This window comes from Trachypithecus francoisi, unplaced genomic scaffold, assembly GCF_009764315.1.
Source record: "Trachypithecus francoisi isolate TF-2019V2 unplaced genomic scaffold, Tfra_2.0 Lachesis_group19, whole genome shotgun sequence".
NCBI classification, from domain to species: domain Eukaryota; kingdom Metazoa; phylum Chordata; class Mammalia; order Primates; family Cercopithecidae; genus Trachypithecus; species Trachypithecus francoisi.
The window spans coordinates 32,122,793-32,142,936 of NW_022681464.1; the positions used below are offsets into that span (position 1 = coordinate 32,122,793).

The following is a 20,144-nucleotide window of genomic DNA, read 5'->3' on the forward strand; positions in this document are numbered from 1 at the left end:
GGGATTACAAGTGTGTGCCACCACGCCTGGCTAATTTTTTGTATTTTTAGTAGAGAAAGTGTTTCACCATGTTGGCCAGGCTGGTCTTGAACTCCTGACCTCAGGTGATCTGCCCACCTTGGCCTCTGAAAGTACTAGGATTACAGGCGTGAGCCAGGAAAACATTTTATGCAGGCATTTACAAAGCTCCCCTGGCCCGTGGTGAGGCTCACTGGTCTTCAGGAAAGCAAACCTACAGACGTGCCTTCTTCACAGATCTTTTACTCCAAGCCCCCACAGTGACAGCCAATTAGAAAGACTGAGGGAAAGTGCAGCTGGGTTACTGCAACCTCAAACTCCTGGGCTCAAGCTATCCTCCTGCCTCAGCCTCCTGAGCAGCTAGGACTACAGGCATGCACCACAGTGCCTGCCTAATTGTTTTTTTTGGTTTTTTGTGTTTTTTTTTTTTGTAGAGATGGGGTCTCACTATATTGCTTAGGCTGGTCTTAAACTCTTGGCCTCAAGCAATTGACCCAGTTGGGACACCACTCCCGGCCTGCTCTGACTTGTAGAATTCAAATGCTGGAAACACTGAGGGAAAGGAGAGAATCACCTTGCTAAATACGATTTACCTTCACAACATAAAAGATCTCTTTATAAGTCTGTTACTATTGCAAGTAGTGAAGGTACCTGAGATTCAGAAGTTCTTTTTCCTCCCTTCATAGGGGAAAAATCACTGATGAAACATGAAGGCTTCAAAATAGTTATAAGTGGTGAGATATAACAGCCTAAGAGATGGAGCAATACCATCGCTCCTGTGGCTCCCCAGTCTCCATCTCCACCTCATTCCCTTGCTCCTACAGTTCATTGTCACCTGCTTCTGCATGAGACAAAGCACTTCTTCCCCACTTCCAAAGTTTTCTTACCCCTACCCTCACCGCAACCCTGGGGAACAACTTGGGCCTCTACTTCCTCACTCCTGGTCCCGACAGGGAAACAGGAACTGAACCTTACTAGCCCAGGCACCTGGGTATGTGGTGACACTCCCTCTTATGCCTTCTCTTATTGGCCCAGGCACCTGGGTATGTGGTGACACTCCCTCTTATTCCCTTTCTTATTGGCCCAGGCACCTGGGTATGTAGCACTGCTCCCTCTTATTCCCTTTCTTATTGGCCCAAGCACCTGGGTATGTAGCACTGCTCCCTCTTATTCCCTTTCTTATTGGCCCAGGCACCTAGGTGTGTGGCACCGCCCCCTCTTATTCCCTTTCTTATTGGCCCAGGCACCTGGGTGTGTGGCATCGCCCCCTCTTATTCCCTTTCTCATTGGCTCAGGCACCTGGGTGTGTGGCATCGCCCCCTCTTATTCCCTTTCTCATTGGCCCAGGCACCTGGGTGTGTGGCACCGCTCCCTCTTATTCCTTCTCTCCCTGGAGCGGGCCTATCTGTGGGCTCCTCCTGCTCCAACGTGCACATGGAGGTTGGGCCCTGAGAACCCACCTCATGCTTCCAGCTCTCGTCTTGCCCATCTGGTTTTTGTACCTGTGGGAACTTTCAAGCGAAGGTGCTTCATGGTCTACACAGTAGAACAGGCTTTATGGGCAAGGTAATCTCCTGTTTTAAACAACTCACACACAAATCTCCAGATTTCAATTGACATAGGACAGCTGCCCCTGCCCTTGATCCTTAGGGCCCCTTCTCTCTTCACCAGAGCTGTAGCACAGGCAGGAATGTCTAAGACCGTCTTCCACACCCTGAACATGGGAAGAAGCCTCTCGAAGACTCACCGCTGGCACGCCTTTCCCACGACATGCTCTCGGCACTGGCACACTCCGGAGGGCCCGCTGCACACAGAGGACAACGCCCCACCAATGTCACACTGGCACCCTGAAAGCCAGGAAACAGCAGCAGTTACCCCTTAAGCCATCTCCACACTGAGTGCCTCCCCTGCTCTACAAGAAAGAAAAACTGACCATCCCAGTGACACAGTGCCTGCTTTCTTTCCTCTGCCACACCTATCTGGCTGGTGTTTGAAATCTCGGAAACTCCCAAACTAAAATGGTGTGTCTGCACTTGGAAATCAGATTCAACCACAAAAACAAAAACAAAATTAAAATGGTGTGTCTTTCCAAAGGTCTGCTTCTAAGTTGGAGGCGGCTACTATAGGCCAGCTCAAATGCTGTTGTCCAATGCAAAGACGACAGTGGCCCAGGAGTAAACATGCTTCAGAAACCGTGCTATTCTAAAGAACATGTGATAACCAGGGGCCGAGCGAGAGATTCAGGAGTAGCCTTGTAGGGCAACTGTCCTGTAATTTCCTTATTTAACACAACACTGTCTCTGAAAATCTGAGGCTAGCATTTTTGATAATATAAAATATATCTTTACAATGACTAAATCTTGATGTTATTTATAAAACTGACAGATGCCCTCCCATCCCAGTTATGTCTCTTATCATTAAACCCACAGTGTGCTGGTAGAAGAGAAGTGGAAACAGCTTCACTTGCAATTTACTAGTTTCAATGTAATCAATGTTTGGCCAAATTCCCTGGACAGAATGCTTCAGGGCCATTCCGTCAGAAAGTCTGCATGAAGATGACGAACTCAGAAGAAATGTTATTTGGACTATCTCTGTCCATTAACATTGTGCTTTGCTCAGGGCCCACTGGACTTACTTACCTTGACACCCAAAGTAATTGCTCTTTTCCAAAGCAAAATATCCATCTTCACAGGTGTCGCAGGAATCGCCACCCACGTGGGACTTGCAGTGACAGTCACCATCTCCCTGCAGAACAGTGAACCAGAGGACAACATTTTATACAACTACAGAATTCACTCATCTTCAAGATTGAAAACGGGCTCGTTGTATAATAGGAAGCAGGGTAGCCAGAATCTGGAAAGGATTACCATGCACTGTAGAATGACAGAGGTACTAACACACACCCCCAGAAACCCCACAAGCAGTTGCTGTAACATTCTGCTGTTGTCACATGAAAACTTGGCCCACTTTACCTGCCTACACTCTCCAGTTCCACTCACTGTTCCCGCCTTATGGCACTGGCATTCTGTGGAGATAAGAGAGCATCCTTAAACCAAGGGAGACACAAAAGACAGTTCCTGGCTCTGGGAACATCACACAGCTGCAACACAACGTGTGCAGTCGGCCTTGCCAGCGCAGTTCAATGGAATGAGAGTTTGCATCGCTGAGGCCTAAAATTGGACTGCTTTCTGAAGTTGGCAGAACAGACCGATCCATACTATCCATCTACAAAAAGTAACGGCTACTTTATGGCTACTCCATGACAAAAGTTGCAACATCATGGGATTTTTGAATGATTCCAATGCCGACATCATTACTGATATGCATGCAGGGAAATACACTCTATTCAAGGTTATTCAGTATCCTGAACTCAGTGTTTTTAATTCCTTATACTGGCTTTGATAGAAGCATAAAATTAAAGTTAAACCAGAAAAAGTAGATTATAAAAACAAGGACATAAAAACCATATATCAAGTAGCTGCCTTCTCAAACAACAAAATACATACAGAAACAGGCTAGAAATCCCTTGCTGAGATTTTGAAAATGACAGAAGTTCTGCCAAAAGTGGGGGGAGAACATCAGAACATTACATAGGATCTTGTCACATTGAAGTAATGCAACAAATAGCTCTTGTGTGTGGGTTTAGTCACTGGGGCAGAGAAAATTAAGAGAACATTACAATATAGTAAATTAGGATAAATAAGAAACCTACCTGAACATCCATTGGGGTTTTCTTTGTCCAGATTCCAATACAACGGTTTGCAGATGCTGCAAGTAGGGCCTTCAACGTGAAGCTTGCATGGGCAAGACCCCTTTCAATGAAAATCGAACAAGCATTTGACATCTTGGAATTAAGACATGTTTTCAAACATGAGCAAAGACTTGTCACAGAAATATATTTTGGTCACGAAAAGTAATTAAGTGTCTCCAGGGGGAAAAAAAATACTGGGCTGATTTCAACAGTCTGCGAATTGCTTTTGTTTATTTTTATTCATTTATTTTTTATACATGTAATCCGCATTTGTGGTTAAAAAGAAATTGGAAAATACGGAGAAAGAAAATTTCAAAATCACTCTTATTAATAGCATTGTCAGTGTCTGTTGATACTGTTACAGCAGAGACTACCAATTTAAATAGAAAAAATGTCTGAATATTTAACATGTTGAAAATCAGTACAGAATTTTTATCTAAGAGTGCTTTGGTAATACGCAAGATTCACGGCCTTGCGTCAATGTCATCAAGGCTTACAGGAAGGACGGTAGAACCTCGTTCACTCCATCCATTCTGTGCCTGGAAGTCGGCATCTCTAGGCTCTGAGGCCAAGAAGACAGACAATTTCTAAATTATCTTAGAAAATTGCTCAGAATAGGCCGGGCGTAGTAGCTCATGTCTGTAATCCCAGCACTTTGGGAAGCCGAGGTGGGTGGATCACCTGAGGTCAGGAGTTCAAGACAAGCATGGCCAACATGGTGAAACCCCATCTCTACTAAAAATACAAAAATTAGCTGGGTGTGGTGGGGCGTGCCTGTAATCCCAGCTACTCGGGAGGCTGATGCACAAGAATCGCTTGAACCCAGAAGGCGGAGGTTGCAATGAGCTGAGATTGCGGCACTGGACTCCAGCCTGGGCGACAAGAGCAAAAAAAAAAAGGAAAAGAAAAAGAAAAAAATTGTTCAGAATACCATGGTATTGTGCTTGGAATAATATAAAATAAATTGTAATTATTTTGTACACAGCCAACTTTATTTAATGTGCCCTTGGCCATTGATTTTCTCAATGGTATTAATTATGTTTGTCAGACTTACATGCAGGGCTCCACAGAGGCAACACCCTCTGAGTAAACTACAAATCTGCAGTAAGAGTTAAACTCTAGGACTCCAGAGTCACAAGTTTAAATCTTATTCTTTAGTTTTTGAAAAAAAATCACAAAATCACATATGCTCTTTGAAAAACAACAATGACCTACCTCTTTAAGCAATTTAGCCCTGGGTCTTATTTTAATTTCTGGAAGTGCCCGCACTGTTAGTCCTTAATGTGTATCAGAATAATGGAGATATTAGAATTGCAACCCTTGTATAGTCTACTTACCAAACTGGAGTCGATAGTACCAGCTGGGTCACAAGCACTGCTGGAACCTGAACATGATTCAGAAATTTTTCAATTATCTGGTTGTTTTTCTCTTTGTTTTGATGTTTCAAGTTTTAAAAAGTTTTGTTTTCAGAAATAGTGTATCTACATTTATATTTTCGATAGATGTGTGGCAAAGTCTGCATGCAATTCATAGTCAAGCATCTTGAATGACATTTATGGTCCTTAATTCCCAAATTGCCTCTTTGGCCACTGAACAAATCTCTATCCTGTCTACTCATGACAGTTGACTTCTATTTGCTGATGAAGAAGGAGATTAGGGAAAGATTCTAAAATTTTGAGCATCATTAGTATTGTCCAGAAGAGGGCAATATTGTACCAAGAGATTTTTAATCGCCCATTTAAAAGAAGTTCAAGAATTTCTAAGTACATCTTTAATTATCACACCTCCTTGTTCCCACCTGTACTAAAGTTATTTATAAAATCAATTGGTTTGTTTTCCTGACTTAGTATAACACTATAAACCAAATATAATCTCTCCTCAATACATTGGGATCTTGCAATGTTTCAGTATTACAATTACACAGTGTTTGAACTGGGTAAGTCTGTTGAGTCTAGTTTTTCAAATCATTTAAATAAATCCATAATAGCATCTTGTTTCCTTGCAAATTGTTCCTTAAGCCTATTGGTTTTGTTTGTTTCTGTCTGCCTCAGCTTCCCCTTGATGATCCTAATTCTCTCTCTCACTCTTTCTTGAGACAGGGTCTTGCTCAGTCTCCCAGGTTGGAGTGCAGTGGCACGATCATAGCTCACTGCAGCCTCCAATGCCTGGGCTCAAGTGATCCTCTCACCTCATCCTCCTGAGGAGCTGGAACAACAGGCATGCACCACCATGCCTGATTATTTTTAAAAATATTTTCTAGAGGCTGGGAGTGGTGGCTTACACCTGTAATCCCAGCACTTTGGGAGGCCAACGTGGGCAAATCACGAGGTCAGGAGATCAAGATCATCCTGGCTAACATGGTGAAACCCCATCTCTACTAAAAACACAAAGAATTAGCTGGGCGTGGTGGCACGCGCCTGTAACCCCAGCTACTCAGGAGGCTGAGGCAAGAGAATCACTTGAACCCATGAGGCAGATATCGCAGTGAGCTGAGATCGTGCCACTGCACTCCAGCCTGGGGGACAGAGCAAGACTCTGTCTCAAAAAAATAAAAAATAAATAAAAATTCTAGAGACAGGATCTCATTATGTTGCCCAGGCTGGTCTCCAACTCCCGGCCTCCCGCCTAGGCCTCCCAAAGTGCTGGGATTACAGGCATGAGTCGCCCTGCCCTGTCCTCTCTCTCTTTTCTGATGTTCTCCTATTCTCTGCATTTTTCCGTAATACTCAGCACCAACTTCCAGCTGTTTGTGTTCCATGCCCAGCCTCGGGTTCCTCTCCAGGACACAAACGTTGCCATTCAGCGCTGGGATGAATGTGGCTGCTCACCTTCTCTGCCAGGCAGCCACAACGCTTCCGTCTGCTCCTGAGGCCCACGGAGGTGAGCAGACCCATGCAGGATACCGTCACATCCTAGGGACCTTCAGGCCTTTTGAAAGGCAAGCACCCCCTCTGACTGCCTGCTGCAACTTCCACCCTCAAGGAAACCTGGTTTCCAGAGGATTCTGGTTAGGAAGATTCTGGGAAATGAAGTCAGTCTTGTTTTCAAAGGGCAGGAAGGGGTCTGAGAAACCACATTCTCCTGATGGATAGTCTGGGTCAGCCTTCCACAAACACCTCTTCACAGTAGCAAGAGTCCTCTGAAATTGACAGGAGCTACTGGTCTGTTCTCTGGCTGCACACACCAGGGAACTCAGGGAAACTTGTGGACATCTCATTTCTGTCCCCTCTACATGAGCAACCCTTAATCTCTCATATTAATGGAGGGATGAATACCAACCACATCTCATAGCTGTAGGCTTGGTTTTCATCTCCCAGTCAGTGCACTCTCTCCAAACTGCAGACTCTAGTGCATCCCACAGGCCTTCCCCAACACCTGGGCTGAAGTGTGATGACACGGTCCCCCAGAAAGACAGAGGAGGGCAAGGAGAGAGGCCTGAAACTCCTGCTAAGCCTGCTGGCAAGGGGATCTGTTAGAAACATTACAGTGCTGCCAGCATTAGCACCACAAGCTGGGAGCGAGAGAAGGCAAGATGCCTCGGGACAGAAGACAACAAATGGCCCCTTTAGCTCAAAGGAGTCACCTATGCCACAGTGCTATCCACAGAAAACTGACATGTGAACCAAGAAACCCACATGTTTAGCACATGGAAATTTACATTCTTTTTAGTTAAAAAAAAATCATTTCTGGATTCCGTTGAGGGTACGTATATGATATACGTGTTTTCAAACCAGACTTGAACAGGGGAGGAACCAGGCAGACTAGATCTGTGAAAGCAGGATGTAGGGGTGGCCAGTGGTGGGTCTGTGGGGGATTTGCAGGCTTCTCTGGGAGGCTGGCTGTACACACTTCAAAGAGGAACCAGACCTCCAGCTATCTGCTGGCTTCCCTACCTTGGCAGTGGGGGAAATCATAGGCTCCTGAGAGACACCTGTCACACCGCTGTCCTGTAACTCCTGGCCGACATTCACACTGTCCAGTCACTGAGCTGCAGGGCATCTGGTAGGATCCAAGGGCCGAACACCAGCAGGCTGGATGAAAGAATTCAGTCAGACTCAGGCGGGGGTTGCAGGTATAGGAGGGGGAAGAACCACGTCCCCGGAGCAGAGCATGAGGGTGGAGCCAGAAAGACCCAAACGCAAGTTCCAGCTCCATCTCTTATGAGATTGGAAACCTGAAATAAGCCACTCAACTGCTCTCAGCCTCAGTTTCTCCTTCCTTAAATGGAAATGATGCTAACTTTTATTTGATAACTTGTTGTGAGGGTTGCATAAGATAATACGCAAAAGAGCTGGGGACAATGCCTATCATAGCGAGCACTCAATAACTGCTAGTTTTTATTGCTGTCATGAATTTCATATTCAGCAAGATTTTCAGGTGCTGGGTGATGGTTTTGGGGATTCTGCTCACCTACAGAAGCTGGTATTCGTAGGAGGAGGATGCAGGGAACAAATGATGGGGGATGTGACTCACTGGAGGGCCACTTTAATTCCATATCCCACTGAATATTCCATATCAAGTGCAAGTCATTCCAGGCCAGATCAGCCTACAACTGTCCCTGTTGTTCTCTGTCCTCCTCTCTTTATACCTATTTTCTCAATGTCTAGTGTAGCTATATAGTCATGGAAAAAATGGTACAGACAACATTGAAATAGATGGGAAAGGCATCCTAGTTTCCTCCCTCCCCCAAGCTGTTACCATGATCTTTGGCTAAGTGATGAATAAACATGTGTGGATGGAGAGAACAGATGCTGGCCATTCATTCTCCTCTTGACCCCCTTCCCACTGGGTCAGGTCCCTACTAGCCTCTATGAGACTAGACTTCTGTGGGCTGGAGTTGTACAAGGTCATCCCCATTTGCATTGCAAAAACCCTTCTGGAGAGGGATGAGCAGTGGAAATGACCTGACTGACTTCTCCGGCTGAAGAGTTCTACATCTTAAGAACTGAAAGAAACTAGAGAGAGCCTCTCATTGAATCCCATTATTACATGGTGAAGTTCAGAAGTTAAAGGGCATTTCTAAAGTCAACGGATTAGTCTCTAACAAAGGGCTTCAGTCTTTGGAGACAGACACATCTGGATTCCAGTACCAGCTGTGCCACTTAACAGCCCTGCAGTCACGGCTAGTTGCTTAGCTTCTTTAAGCCTCAGTTTCCTCTTCTGTAAACTGGAGCTGATAATAGCACCTACTTTATGAAGTCATCAGAGAATCATCAGCAATAAGGCACTGCGCATGATGCTTCACACAGCCAAAATGCTCAGGAAGTGTTCACGCTTATTAACATTATTCTAATTACCCAAGTCCCCCAGTGCATGGGGAGGTGCTCTTTACACTTTCCCATACTGAATTAACGAAAATCAATGAATTAGTATATCTGACTTCCAAATTTATATCCAGTGTAGTGTACGCAGTAAAAGATACAACCTGTTTGCAAGGTTTCAAAAATTCCATGCTAGTTGGAGCCTTGGGAAAGAAAAGATTCATAAGGTAAAGCCCCAATTCTGGTGATTTATTTACAGGTAGACTTGGAATCTAAGCCTTGGCCCATGGGGCCCCCACAGGGACGAGACCATGTTATTTTCATTCTCTGTGACGGCCCAACCCATGTACGATGAATTTCTCTGAAACAGATTTTTAGTAAATGATGGCGAATGACAGAATTTACCTGAGTTGTCATCGGAAACATAAAAGAAACTCTCACTGATGGAGGGGAACTTGGCTAGTTTACTCACTTACAAATTACCTAGGAGTTTCAACAGGCTATGTGACTTGTTCAGAGAGACAAGTAGTTGCAGACTCACAGAATTTACTACCATTTCACTTTCCTATTTTACAGTCATCCATCCAGCAGACATTGACTGAAGGCCTACTGTGTTCAAGCAGCACCCTTGCCAGGTGTTATGGTGGAGGTAAATGTAAAAACACGTATAGTTAGCCTTCCATATCTGTGGTTCGGGATCCGTGCATTCAACTAAACACAGATCAAAAATATTCAGAAAAAAACACAACTGAAAAATAACAAATATAATACAAATAAAATAAAAACGCAATATAACAACTATTTATGTAGCATTTACATTACATTATGCATTATGAGTAATCTAGAAATTTAATGTATATAGGAGGATGTGTGCAGTTTATTTGCAAATACTGTGCCATTTTATTTTATTATTTATTACTTATTTATGTATTTTGAGACAGAGTTTCGCTCTGTCACTCAGGCTGGAGTGCAGTGGTGCGATCTCGGCTCACTGCAAGCTCTGCCTCCGGGGTTCACGCCATTCCCTGCCTCAGCCTCCCGAGTAGCTGGGACTACAGGCGCCCGCCACCACACCCAGCTAATTTTTTTGTATTTTTTTAGTAGAGACGGGGTTTCACCACGTTAGCCAGGATGGTCTTCATCTCCTGACCTCATGATCTCCCCGCCTCGGCTTCCCAAAGTGCTGGGATTACAGCCATGAGCCACCACGCCTGGCCACACTGTGCCATTTTATATCAGGGACTTGAGTATCCTTGGCTTTTGGTGTCAATGGATGGTCCTGGAACAAATCCCCCGTGGATACTGGGAGTTGACTGTATTCCCTGATCTCAAAGAGCTAAAAATCCAGAAGGACTAGAGAATGATTGACATAGAACAAAGCTCTCCCAAAAGACACTACCCACTCCATACAAAGCATGCCTAATGCTCCCCTAGCTATTGGTAGACAGAAGGACAAACACTCAGATCTCCTATAGCCATTTTCACCTGTCTTTCACCATGCCCCATGGTCCCAGCTGGCCTGTCTGCAGAGGTTAAGTCTCTACCTACTGGTAGAATTCTGAGGAAATGTTCTCGGGTTCTACAGTGGTTAATTTGGTGTCAACTTGGCTAACTATGTTGCCAAATGGTCAAACACTAGTCTAGATGGTGCTGTGAAGATATTTTTTTTAGATGAGATTAACATTTAAATCAGTAGACTTTGAGTAAAGCAGATTATCTTCCATCATGTGAGTGGGCTTCATCCAATCAGGTGAAAGTCTTAAGAGAAAAAGACAAATGTCCACCAAGGAAGAAGGAATTCTGCCTACAGATTGCCTTTGGACTTAAGCTACAAAACCACCTCTTGACTGCATCTCCAACCTGTTAGCCTACCTTGCAGATTTTGGACTTGCCAGCCCCTACAACTATGTGAATCAATTCCTTAAAATAAACCTCTCCCCATCCACACACACACACACACACACACACACACACACACACATACAATATATATTATATGTACATAGAAAAGTAGATAAGATGTATCGCTATATCTATATTTATCTATGTGCCTATCTATCTATCTAGAGAACCCTGACTATACAGATTTTGGCACCAAGAGAAGTATTCTTAGAGGACCAGAATTTTTTTAAATTCATAAATACAGGTAGGGTCTCACTATGTTGTCCAGGCTGGTCTCAAACTCCTGGCCTCAAGTGATTCTCCCGAATTAGCCTCCCAAAGTGCTGACATTATAGGCATAGGCCACCACACCCAGCCAGGAACAGAATTTTAAGAATAAATTCTCTGAATTGGTTTGGGGGCTTCTGGAATTGGTTCTCTAAATGACTAGATTTAGAAGCACTAATGACTCTATTTCCAATAGTGAAGAAAGCACTGATAGTCATCGGTGTCATGTGGTAATAGAGATACACAAAAATATCACTATTAGATACTCCTAATCAAATCATTATGATAGGTAGGGTTCTGGGTGACCACGTATTTGATAACATAGAACATTTCTGTCAAACTAATGGGCATAATGAGCTTGGTTGGTTGCTCCTAATTGAGCTGGACAAAGTAGGGAAAGAAAAGGAGTTGAGGGATTTAAATTCCCACTCAGATGCAGCATAAATGACCTGAAAGTTTCTGTGTCTTCCCAAAAAGAAACCCTTATCTCCTACAGCCTCAGAGCTGAGACTGCAGAAAACCAAACCAAGAATCTTCATCCTCCGAGTGTCTGAATTGCAATGCAAGTTAAATTCGGAACCTTGCAGAGGATCTGCTGTTAAAGTAGGAGGATAGATTGGGAAGGAATGGGACTTTGAAAATTGGTTTGGGGACATATGGGAAGATCATGATGAAGATGGGGACACTGACCCCCTAAATTCCAATGAGTCTTCTTTGTCAGAAGAAGCAACTGCACCCCACCATGTTTGAGCAGGTTAACCCTGCTTTGCCTGAGAAAGCTGTAATGACCTCCCGTGAGGGAGCCGTCATGGAAGACCCGACTGGTTCTCTTCAGGACCCACCCCCATCTGACTTTCCTTATCAACTGATAACTGGACTCAAATCCCAACAAGCCCTGAAAGTATGACCCATGAGAAGGTACACTACACTCCAAAAGAACTAAATGATTTCTCCAATTTAAACACACAGACAGCTATTTGAGGAATATCTGTAAGAATCGATGTTAAGGGTGTGGAAACTGCTGCCATCAAATTGGAAAACCTAAGTACAATGGGGATAACTGGGCCCCAGGTTGGTGGCAGCCAAGTGTTGACAATAAGTCACCAAAAGCAAGGTGGGTGTGGTTACCATAATGGATAGCAGAGTTGAAACAGCAGTCAGAATAGCCTGACTCAGAGACCTGTGCTGACTAGTTGATCATGGTGTTCCTGGGAGTGAAATAGATGGGAAGTCTAGCAAATTCTGACTTGCTTTGTGGAAGTGGAAGAGTTCTAGGTCAAATGAACAAGTCTAACCTGAAACATAAAAATAGAGTCATGTCCCCTCAATCAATTCCCAGACCTAAGCTGGTTTACAGACCCAGAACTCTTTGAATGAAGGGGAGAGTAGATACTATGTGGAAGAACTCCACTCCACCGCCAAACATTTATGAGGTAAATCTTTCTCCTAGCCTTTTCCAAAGAGACCTATGGCCTTTTACCAAAGTGACTGTAAGGTGGCAAAAAAGAAATAATCAGATCTTTCTATTCTTTCTATTATTGGACATCAGCTCTAAATTGACACTAATTCTAGGAGACCCAAAATATCACCGTGGCCCTCTGGTCAGAGTATGGTTTTATGGGGGTCAGGTGATCAATGAAGATTTAACTCAGGTCCATCTTATAATGAGTGCAGTGGGTTCCTGAAATCATCCTGTAGTTATTTCCCCAGTTCTGGAATTCATAACTGGAATATACATCCTCAGCAACTGGCAAAATCTTCACATTGGTTCCCTGACCTATGGAGTGAGAGTTATTATGAAGGAAAAGGCCAAGTGGAAGCCGTTAGAACTGCCTCTACCTAGGAAAATAGTACAACCAAAAGCAATACATCATTCCTGCAGGAATTGCAGAGATTAGTACTACCATCAAAGACTTGAAAGATGCAGGGGTGGTGGTTCCTACTGCTTGCCCATTCAATTCATCTATTTGGCCTGTACAGAAAATAGATGGATCTTGGAGAACGACGGTAGATTATTATAAACTTAACCAGGTATAACTCCAATTGCAGTTGCTATACTAGATGTGGCTTCATTGCTTGAGCAAAATAACCTATCACCTCACACCTGGAATGCAGCTGTTAGTCTGGCAAATGCTTTTTTCCTTCACATCTTGTAGTAAAAATCAACAAGCAGTTTGCTTTCAACTGGCTAGGCCAGCAATATACTTTCACTGTCTGTATTAGGCTATTCTTGTGTTGCTATAAAGAAATACCTGGGGTTGGGTAATTTATGAAGAAAAGAAATTTAATTGGCATAGTTCTGCAAGCTGTACAGGAAGCATGGTGTCAGCATCTGCTTCTGGTGAGGGTCTCAAGGAACTTACAACTCATGGCAGAAGGTAAAGGGGAGCCAGTACATCACATAGCAAGAACAGAAGCAAGCTAGGGGGAGGTATCACAGCCTTTTAAACAACCAGATCTCAGGTGAACTCAGAGAGCAATCTCACTCACTATCAGAAGGACAATACTAAGCCATTCATGAAGGATCCATCTCTGTGACCCAAACACCTCCCACCATGCCCCACCTACAACATTGGGGATCAGATTTCAACATGAGGTTTGGAGGGGGCAAACATCCAAACTATATCACTGTCCTACATCAGGGATCTATCAACTCTGGTCCTGTGTCATAATTTAGGTCGCAGGGTTCTTGATCACCTGTCCCTCCCATAAGGCATCACATTGGTCTATTACGTTAATGATATTATGCTAATTGGAGCTAGTGAGCAAGAAGTAGAAACTACTCTAGACTTATTGGTAAGACATTTGGGTGTCAGAAGGTAAAAATTAAATCCAATAAAAAATCCAGAGTCTTCTACCTGAGTTAAATTTCTAAGGGTCCAATAGTGTAAGTCCCAGAACAACGGAAGGTTCTGCAGCAGGTCCAGGCTGCTGTGCAAGCTGCTCTGCCACTTAAAGCATATGACTGAGCAGATCTAATGGTGCTTTTAAGTGTCAGTGGCAGATAGGGATGCTTTTTGGAGCCTTCAGCAGGCCCACATAAGTGAATCACAGTAAAAACCCTTAGGATTTTGGAGCAAAGCCCTGCCACCTGCTGCATATAAGCCATCCTCTGCAGAAAACTTTTTTTTGAGAAAGAGCTTTTCACTTTCTACTGGGTCTCAGTAGAGACAGAAGGCTTAATCATGGGCCATGAAGTCACTATGTGATGTGAGCTGACCATTATGAACTGGGTGTTATCTGACCCACAAAGCCATAAGCTGGGCAAGCACAGCAGCACTCCGTCATCAAGTGGAAGTGGAATATGTAAGACTGGACCCAAGCAGCCTCTACACAAGTAGGCTATGCAAAGAACGCCATGCTCCACACTCCTGTTACATTCCACATCTCCAGCATTATGGGGAGTTCCTTGTGATCAGTCGACAAACAAAAAAAACAGTTAGGCCTGGTTTAGACCAGGTACTGCATGATATGCAGGCACCACCCAAAAGTGGACAGCTACATCACTTTTTCACCTTCCTGGGGCATCCTGAAGGACAGTGGTGAAGGGAAATCCTCCCAGTGGGGAGAACTTTGAGCAGTGTGCTGGTTGTTCACTTTGCTCGGAAGGAGAAATGGCCAAATGTGAAATTACATATTGATTCATGGGCTGTGGCCAATTCTTTGACTGGATAGCCAGGGACTTTGAAAAAACATGATTGGAAAATTGGTGACAGGGAGATCTGGGGAAGGGTCTGAGTGAAAACCCTCTCTAAATGGCTAAGAAACATGTCCTATGTGAATGCTTCCCAAGTAGACAGGAGGATCTGTTCTATGGATACCAGGCAGCCTCTGTCCCATCCACTTCTATCATTATCCAGTGGGCTCACAACAAAGTAACCATGGGGGCAGGGATGGAGGTTATCCCTGGGCTCAGCAAAATGGACTTCCACTCACCACAGCTGAGTCCCCAATCTGCAAGCAGCAGAGACTAACACCGAGTCCTCAGTACGGCACCATTCTCCAGGGTAATCAGCTGGCTACCCGGTGGCAGGTTGATTACTTTGGACTGCTTCTATCACGGAAGGGGAAGTGTTTTATTCTTACCGGAATGGACACGTACTTGGATACAGAAATTCCTTCTCTGCATGCAATGCTTCTGTCAAAACTACATTTGTAGACTTGCAGAATGTTTTATTTACTGTCATAGTATCCACATAGCATTACTTTTGATCAAGAAACTTGCTTCACAACAAATGGAATGCAGCAGTGAGCCCACGGTCATGGCATTCATTAATCTTGCCACTTTCCCCACCATCCTGAACAGGTGGCTGAATACAACAGTGGAATGGCCTTTTGAATACCCAGTTACAGTGCCAGCTAGGTAGCAGTACCTTGCGGGGCTAAGGCAAGCTTCTCCAGAAGGCAATATCTGCTCTGAATCATTGTATCACATCTGGTTTCTCTGATAGCCAAGATTCACAAGTTCAGGAATCAAGAGGTAGAAATGGGAGTGGCATCACTCACTATAAATCCTAGTGATCCACTAGCTTCCAGTCCCAGCTGCCTTCTGCTCCAGTGGTCGAGAGGTCTTAGTTCCAGAGGAAGAAATGCTTCTACCAGGAGACATGACGATCATTCTATTGAACTGGAAGTTAAGACTGCTACCCGGTTTCCTCATTTCTCTGAATCAACAAAGATAGAAGCAATTGTGTTCCACTAATTACCAAGGGGAAAATGAACTGCTCTTCCAAAATGGAAGTAAGGAAGAATATGTCTAGAATACAGGAGATGACTGAAGGTGTCTCTTAGTATTACCGTGTCTTGTGATTAAAGTCAATAGAAAACTACAACCCAATTCAGGCAAGACTACTGATGTCCTAGACCCTTCAGGAATGAAGATTTCTGTCACTTCCCCAGGTAAAGAACCATGAGGTGTTTGCTGAGGGCAAAGGGAATGTGGAATGGGTGGTAGAAGAAGGTAGTTACAAATGGCGCCTGTAGTCCCAGCTACTGGGGAGGCTGAGGCAGGAGAATGGCGTAAACCCGGGAGGCGGAGCTTGCAGTGAGCTGAGATCCGGCCACTGCACTCCAGTCCGGGCGACAGAGCGAGACTCCGCCTCAAAAAAAAAAAAAAAAAAAAAAAAAAAAAAAAAAAAAAAAAAAATACAGTTTGAGTATCCCTTATCCGAAATGCTTGGGACCAAACATGTTTTAGATTTTTTATTTTTTGAGATTTTAGAATATTTGCATTATACCTGATTGGGCATCTCAAATTTGAATATTCAAAATCCAAAATTTTCCAATGAGTATTTGTTTTGAGCATCATGTCAGCACTCAAAAAGTTTTGGATATGGGAGCATTTTGGATTTTGGTATTTGGGATGCTCAACTTATACCAGTTATGACCATGTGACCTGTTACAGAAATTAGTATTTGTAATTGTAGTGAGTATTTCTTCCTATTTTGTTATGAATATGTTTTTTCTGCATATGTGTATGTTGTATGTATGTGAAACAAAAATCTTTGTTTTCCAACTGAACAGCAAAAAATCAAATAATGTGATTTAAAAGTGGGCAAAGGATATAAATAGACATTTCTCAAAAGAAGACATACAAAAGGCCAACAAGTATACAAAAAAATGTTCAACATCACTAATCATCAGGGAAATGAAAATCAAACCCACAGTGAGATATCATCTCCAGTTAGAATGGCTATCATCAAAAAGACCAAAAATAGCAAATGCTGGAAAGGATGTGAAGAAAAGAAAACTATTATACATTGTTGGTGGGAATGTAAATTGGTACAGTGATTATGGAAAACGGTATGGAGGTTTATTTAAAAACTAAAAGTAGAACTACCATATAATCTAGCCATCTCACTATTGAGTATCTATCCAAAGAAAAGGGAATCAGTGTATCAAAGGGATACCTGTGCCCGCATGGAATTTTTTAGGCTCTAAAATGCAGATAACTTTTTTTTCAACTTTTAATTTAGGTTCAGAGGGTACATGTGTAGGTTTGTTAGTTATATGGGTAAATTGCATGTTGCTGAGGTTTGGTGTATGAAACCAAAAAATCGCCCAGGTACTGAGCATAGTACCTGATAGGTAGTTTTTCAGCCTTCACCCACCTCTCATCCTCCTCCCTCTAGAAGTTCCCAGTGTCCAGTGTCTATTGTTCTCATCTTCATGTCCATGTGTATTCAATGTTAAGCTCCTACTTATAAGTGAGAACATACAGTATTTGGTTTTTCTACTCCTGTGTTAATTTACTTAGGATAATGGCCTTCAGCTGCATCAATGTCACCGCAAAGGACATGATTTCATTCTTTTTTATGGCTGCATTCTATTCTGTACCCCATAAATATGTACAATTATTATTTGTCAACTAAAAATAAAAGGAAAGTCATCTTTTGTTTTCTTCACTCTCTCATCTCCTTATCATTCAACCTAAGACGTATTGACTTAATACCACAGTATTGAAGTTACAGGATATCAAGGGGAAGCTCGAACGTTACCCAAGGACTTTATTTCTTCTTCTGGGGAAAGGGTTAGTGCATTTTCAATTGTATACAGGATAGTTGTATCATGGTAGTCAGAACTGTGTCTTGTTATACTCTTTATTGATGATTAAGTACGGTTTCAAGAAATGTATATGAGTGCCAAGTTGGCAAGGCAAGAACTAGTGTTGGGTAATTTTATATGTCAACATGACTAGGCTATAATGCCCAGATGTTTGGTCAAATGCCAGCCTAAAGGTCACTGTGAAGGTATTTTTTAGACAAGATTTACATTTAAGTCAGTAGACTTTGAATAAAGCAGATCATTCTCCATCATGTGGGTGGGCCTCATCTAATCAGCTAAAAGTCTTAAGATAAAAAGACTAATGTCCCCTGAAGAAGAGGGAGGAATTCTATCTCCAGACTGTCTTTGGACTTGAGCTGCAGAATCAACTCTTTTCTGGGCCTCCAGCCTGCCAGTCCAACCTACAGATTTCAGACCTGTCAGCCCTCACAATCTCATGAGCCAATTCCTTAAAATATATATGTATATCTTTCTCTCTCTCTCTCTCCCTCTCTATCTTCCTCTATATGTACACACACACCTCCGATTGGTTCTGTTTCTCTGGAGAACCCTGGCTACTACAGGCTTGTTCTGCTATTTCTGCCCTAAAGGAAAGTGAATGCAGAGAGGAAAACATCCACGCAGGCATTAGGGTAGCTGCCTGGAGCACAGTGGTGGCAGCTCCACAGCATAACGAGGGTGACACAGACACTGGTCTTAGGACCACAGGGGTTATCTGGGGAGCCAGAAGACCCAGTTACTCTTTGGAGGTAAAAACAAAGGCTTGACCTTAAAAGCATTTGCAGTGTTTTAAAATTGTGAATTAATCTGGCAACACACTTCTCATTTCAATCCAACTATTAGTAAAAACTGCCAAATCCCAAACACCAACTCAAGCATTGGCAGCCCTTTTCTCACTCTTGGAAATACTATAAGGCTTTAAAAATATCTCAGTTCTGCTCTTTGTTTTGCTCCAGGTCCTCTGGAGTTTCTGGAGTATTTTACTTCTTCTTGTCTACTCCTTATTGTTTCTGCTTTAAGAAACTTACTCTCAAGAAGAATATAAAATAAGGATCACTAAAAAAGTCTTTAAAATAATGATCATAAAGGTCCTAGAGGACAGGGGCTTGTCTGTCATGCTCTTGAATGTCTTCCAGGATTAAATGTAGCCCTGTTCCACAGTACCTGCCAAATAGCTGGTTGTTACATGAGAGAATGAGAAACTATTGAAATCCTTCTTCAGGTCCAGCCCTGTATAATTCTTGATATGCCTTATCTCATTGTATGTTGCAACATTGCTATCAGACAGGTATTGCCATGAATAGTGCCTTCCTCTTCACCTGCAGTAATAAGCTCAAGAGCGAAGCAACACTATATCTCTCACTGGCAACATATTTATAGGACTTTTCTAAAGAAAGCCCTGATACCACAACCCAAAGGCTACATCAGACTCTAATGGGGATGGTTCTGGGCCCTGGGTCAAGTCACGTGGGTGGGGCTGGGGGAAGCTGCACTTCCAGGTACCTTCAGTTCATGTCATGAAAGGACCACCCGTTTCCACATTGCTGCCTTCCTACCCTCTGTTCTGAGTACTAGCTAGCTGCTGCCTAGCAAGCTGCTCCAGAAAAGGAGGGTAAAGAGGAATAGGAAGGAGGAAAAGAGGAAGAGGAAGAGGAAGAAAAAAATGAAGAAGGGTAGGGGGAAAAAGGAGGAGAGGAAGGCAGGAATGAGGGATGGGGAGGAGAAAGAGGGAAGAGTAAACCCCCTAAATAACCAAATTAACAGTTGTATTCTGTGGTTGAAGACAGAGTCAAAAAACCCATAAACATAAATATATATTTTATATACATATAGACAATTCTCCAATATGGTCTCATATATATATTAATTTGATTAATTCCCCAAAAAAGAAAACCATAGGGCACTTCAGTGAGTCAAAGTCAAAATGAAAAAAATACTGCATTGTACTTAGAAAAGTCTGGAGTAAATTAATTTAATGCAAAACATAAATCCAGGACTGCAGTTGGCAAAAGCAGCTTAGAAGAGTTTTAAAATTCTCTTTAAAGAAAATTTTGAATTTTTTTTTTTTTTTTGAGATGGAGTCTCGCTCTGTTGCCCAGGCTGAAGTGCAGTGGTGCAATCTTGTCTCACTGCAACCTCTGCCTCCCAGGTTCAAGCAATTTTTGTGCCTCAGCCTCCCGAGTAGCTGGGATTACAGGCATGTGCCACCATGCCCAGCTAATTTTTGTATTTTTTCATAGAGACGAGGTTTTCCCACATTGGCCAGACTGGTCTAGAACTCCTGACCCAGGTGGTGCGCCAACCTTGGCCTCCCTAAGTGCTGGGATCACAGGTGTGAGCCACCACGCCCGGCCAGATTTTGAAAATTTTTAAAGCAAGAA

The 20,144-nt window shown here is 43.2% G+C and overlaps 1 protein-coding gene across 1 annotated transcript in view; it reads right to left on the bottom strand.

The window, feature by feature from the left end:
• LOC117064249 (laminin subunit alpha-3-like) overlaps positions 1–20,144 on the bottom strand; it is a 36,100-nt gene that overhangs the window by 1,512 nt on the left and 14,444 nt on the right. Inside the window, exons 2-7 of the mRNA XM_033178503.1 lie at positions 7,663–7,800; positions 5,107–5,153; positions 3,731–3,830; positions 2,991–3,043; positions 2,658–2,763; positions 1,766–1,865 (exon numbers count right to left, since the gene is read on the bottom strand). Coding sequence (XP_033034394.1) covers positions 1,766–1,865; positions 2,658–2,763; positions 2,991–3,043; positions 3,731–3,830; positions 5,107–5,153; positions 7,663–7,800 — 544 coding nt within the window. The remainder of the gene's footprint in view (positions 1–1,765; positions 1,866–2,657; positions 2,764–2,990; positions 3,044–3,730; positions 3,831–5,106; positions 5,154–7,662; positions 7,801–20,144) is intronic.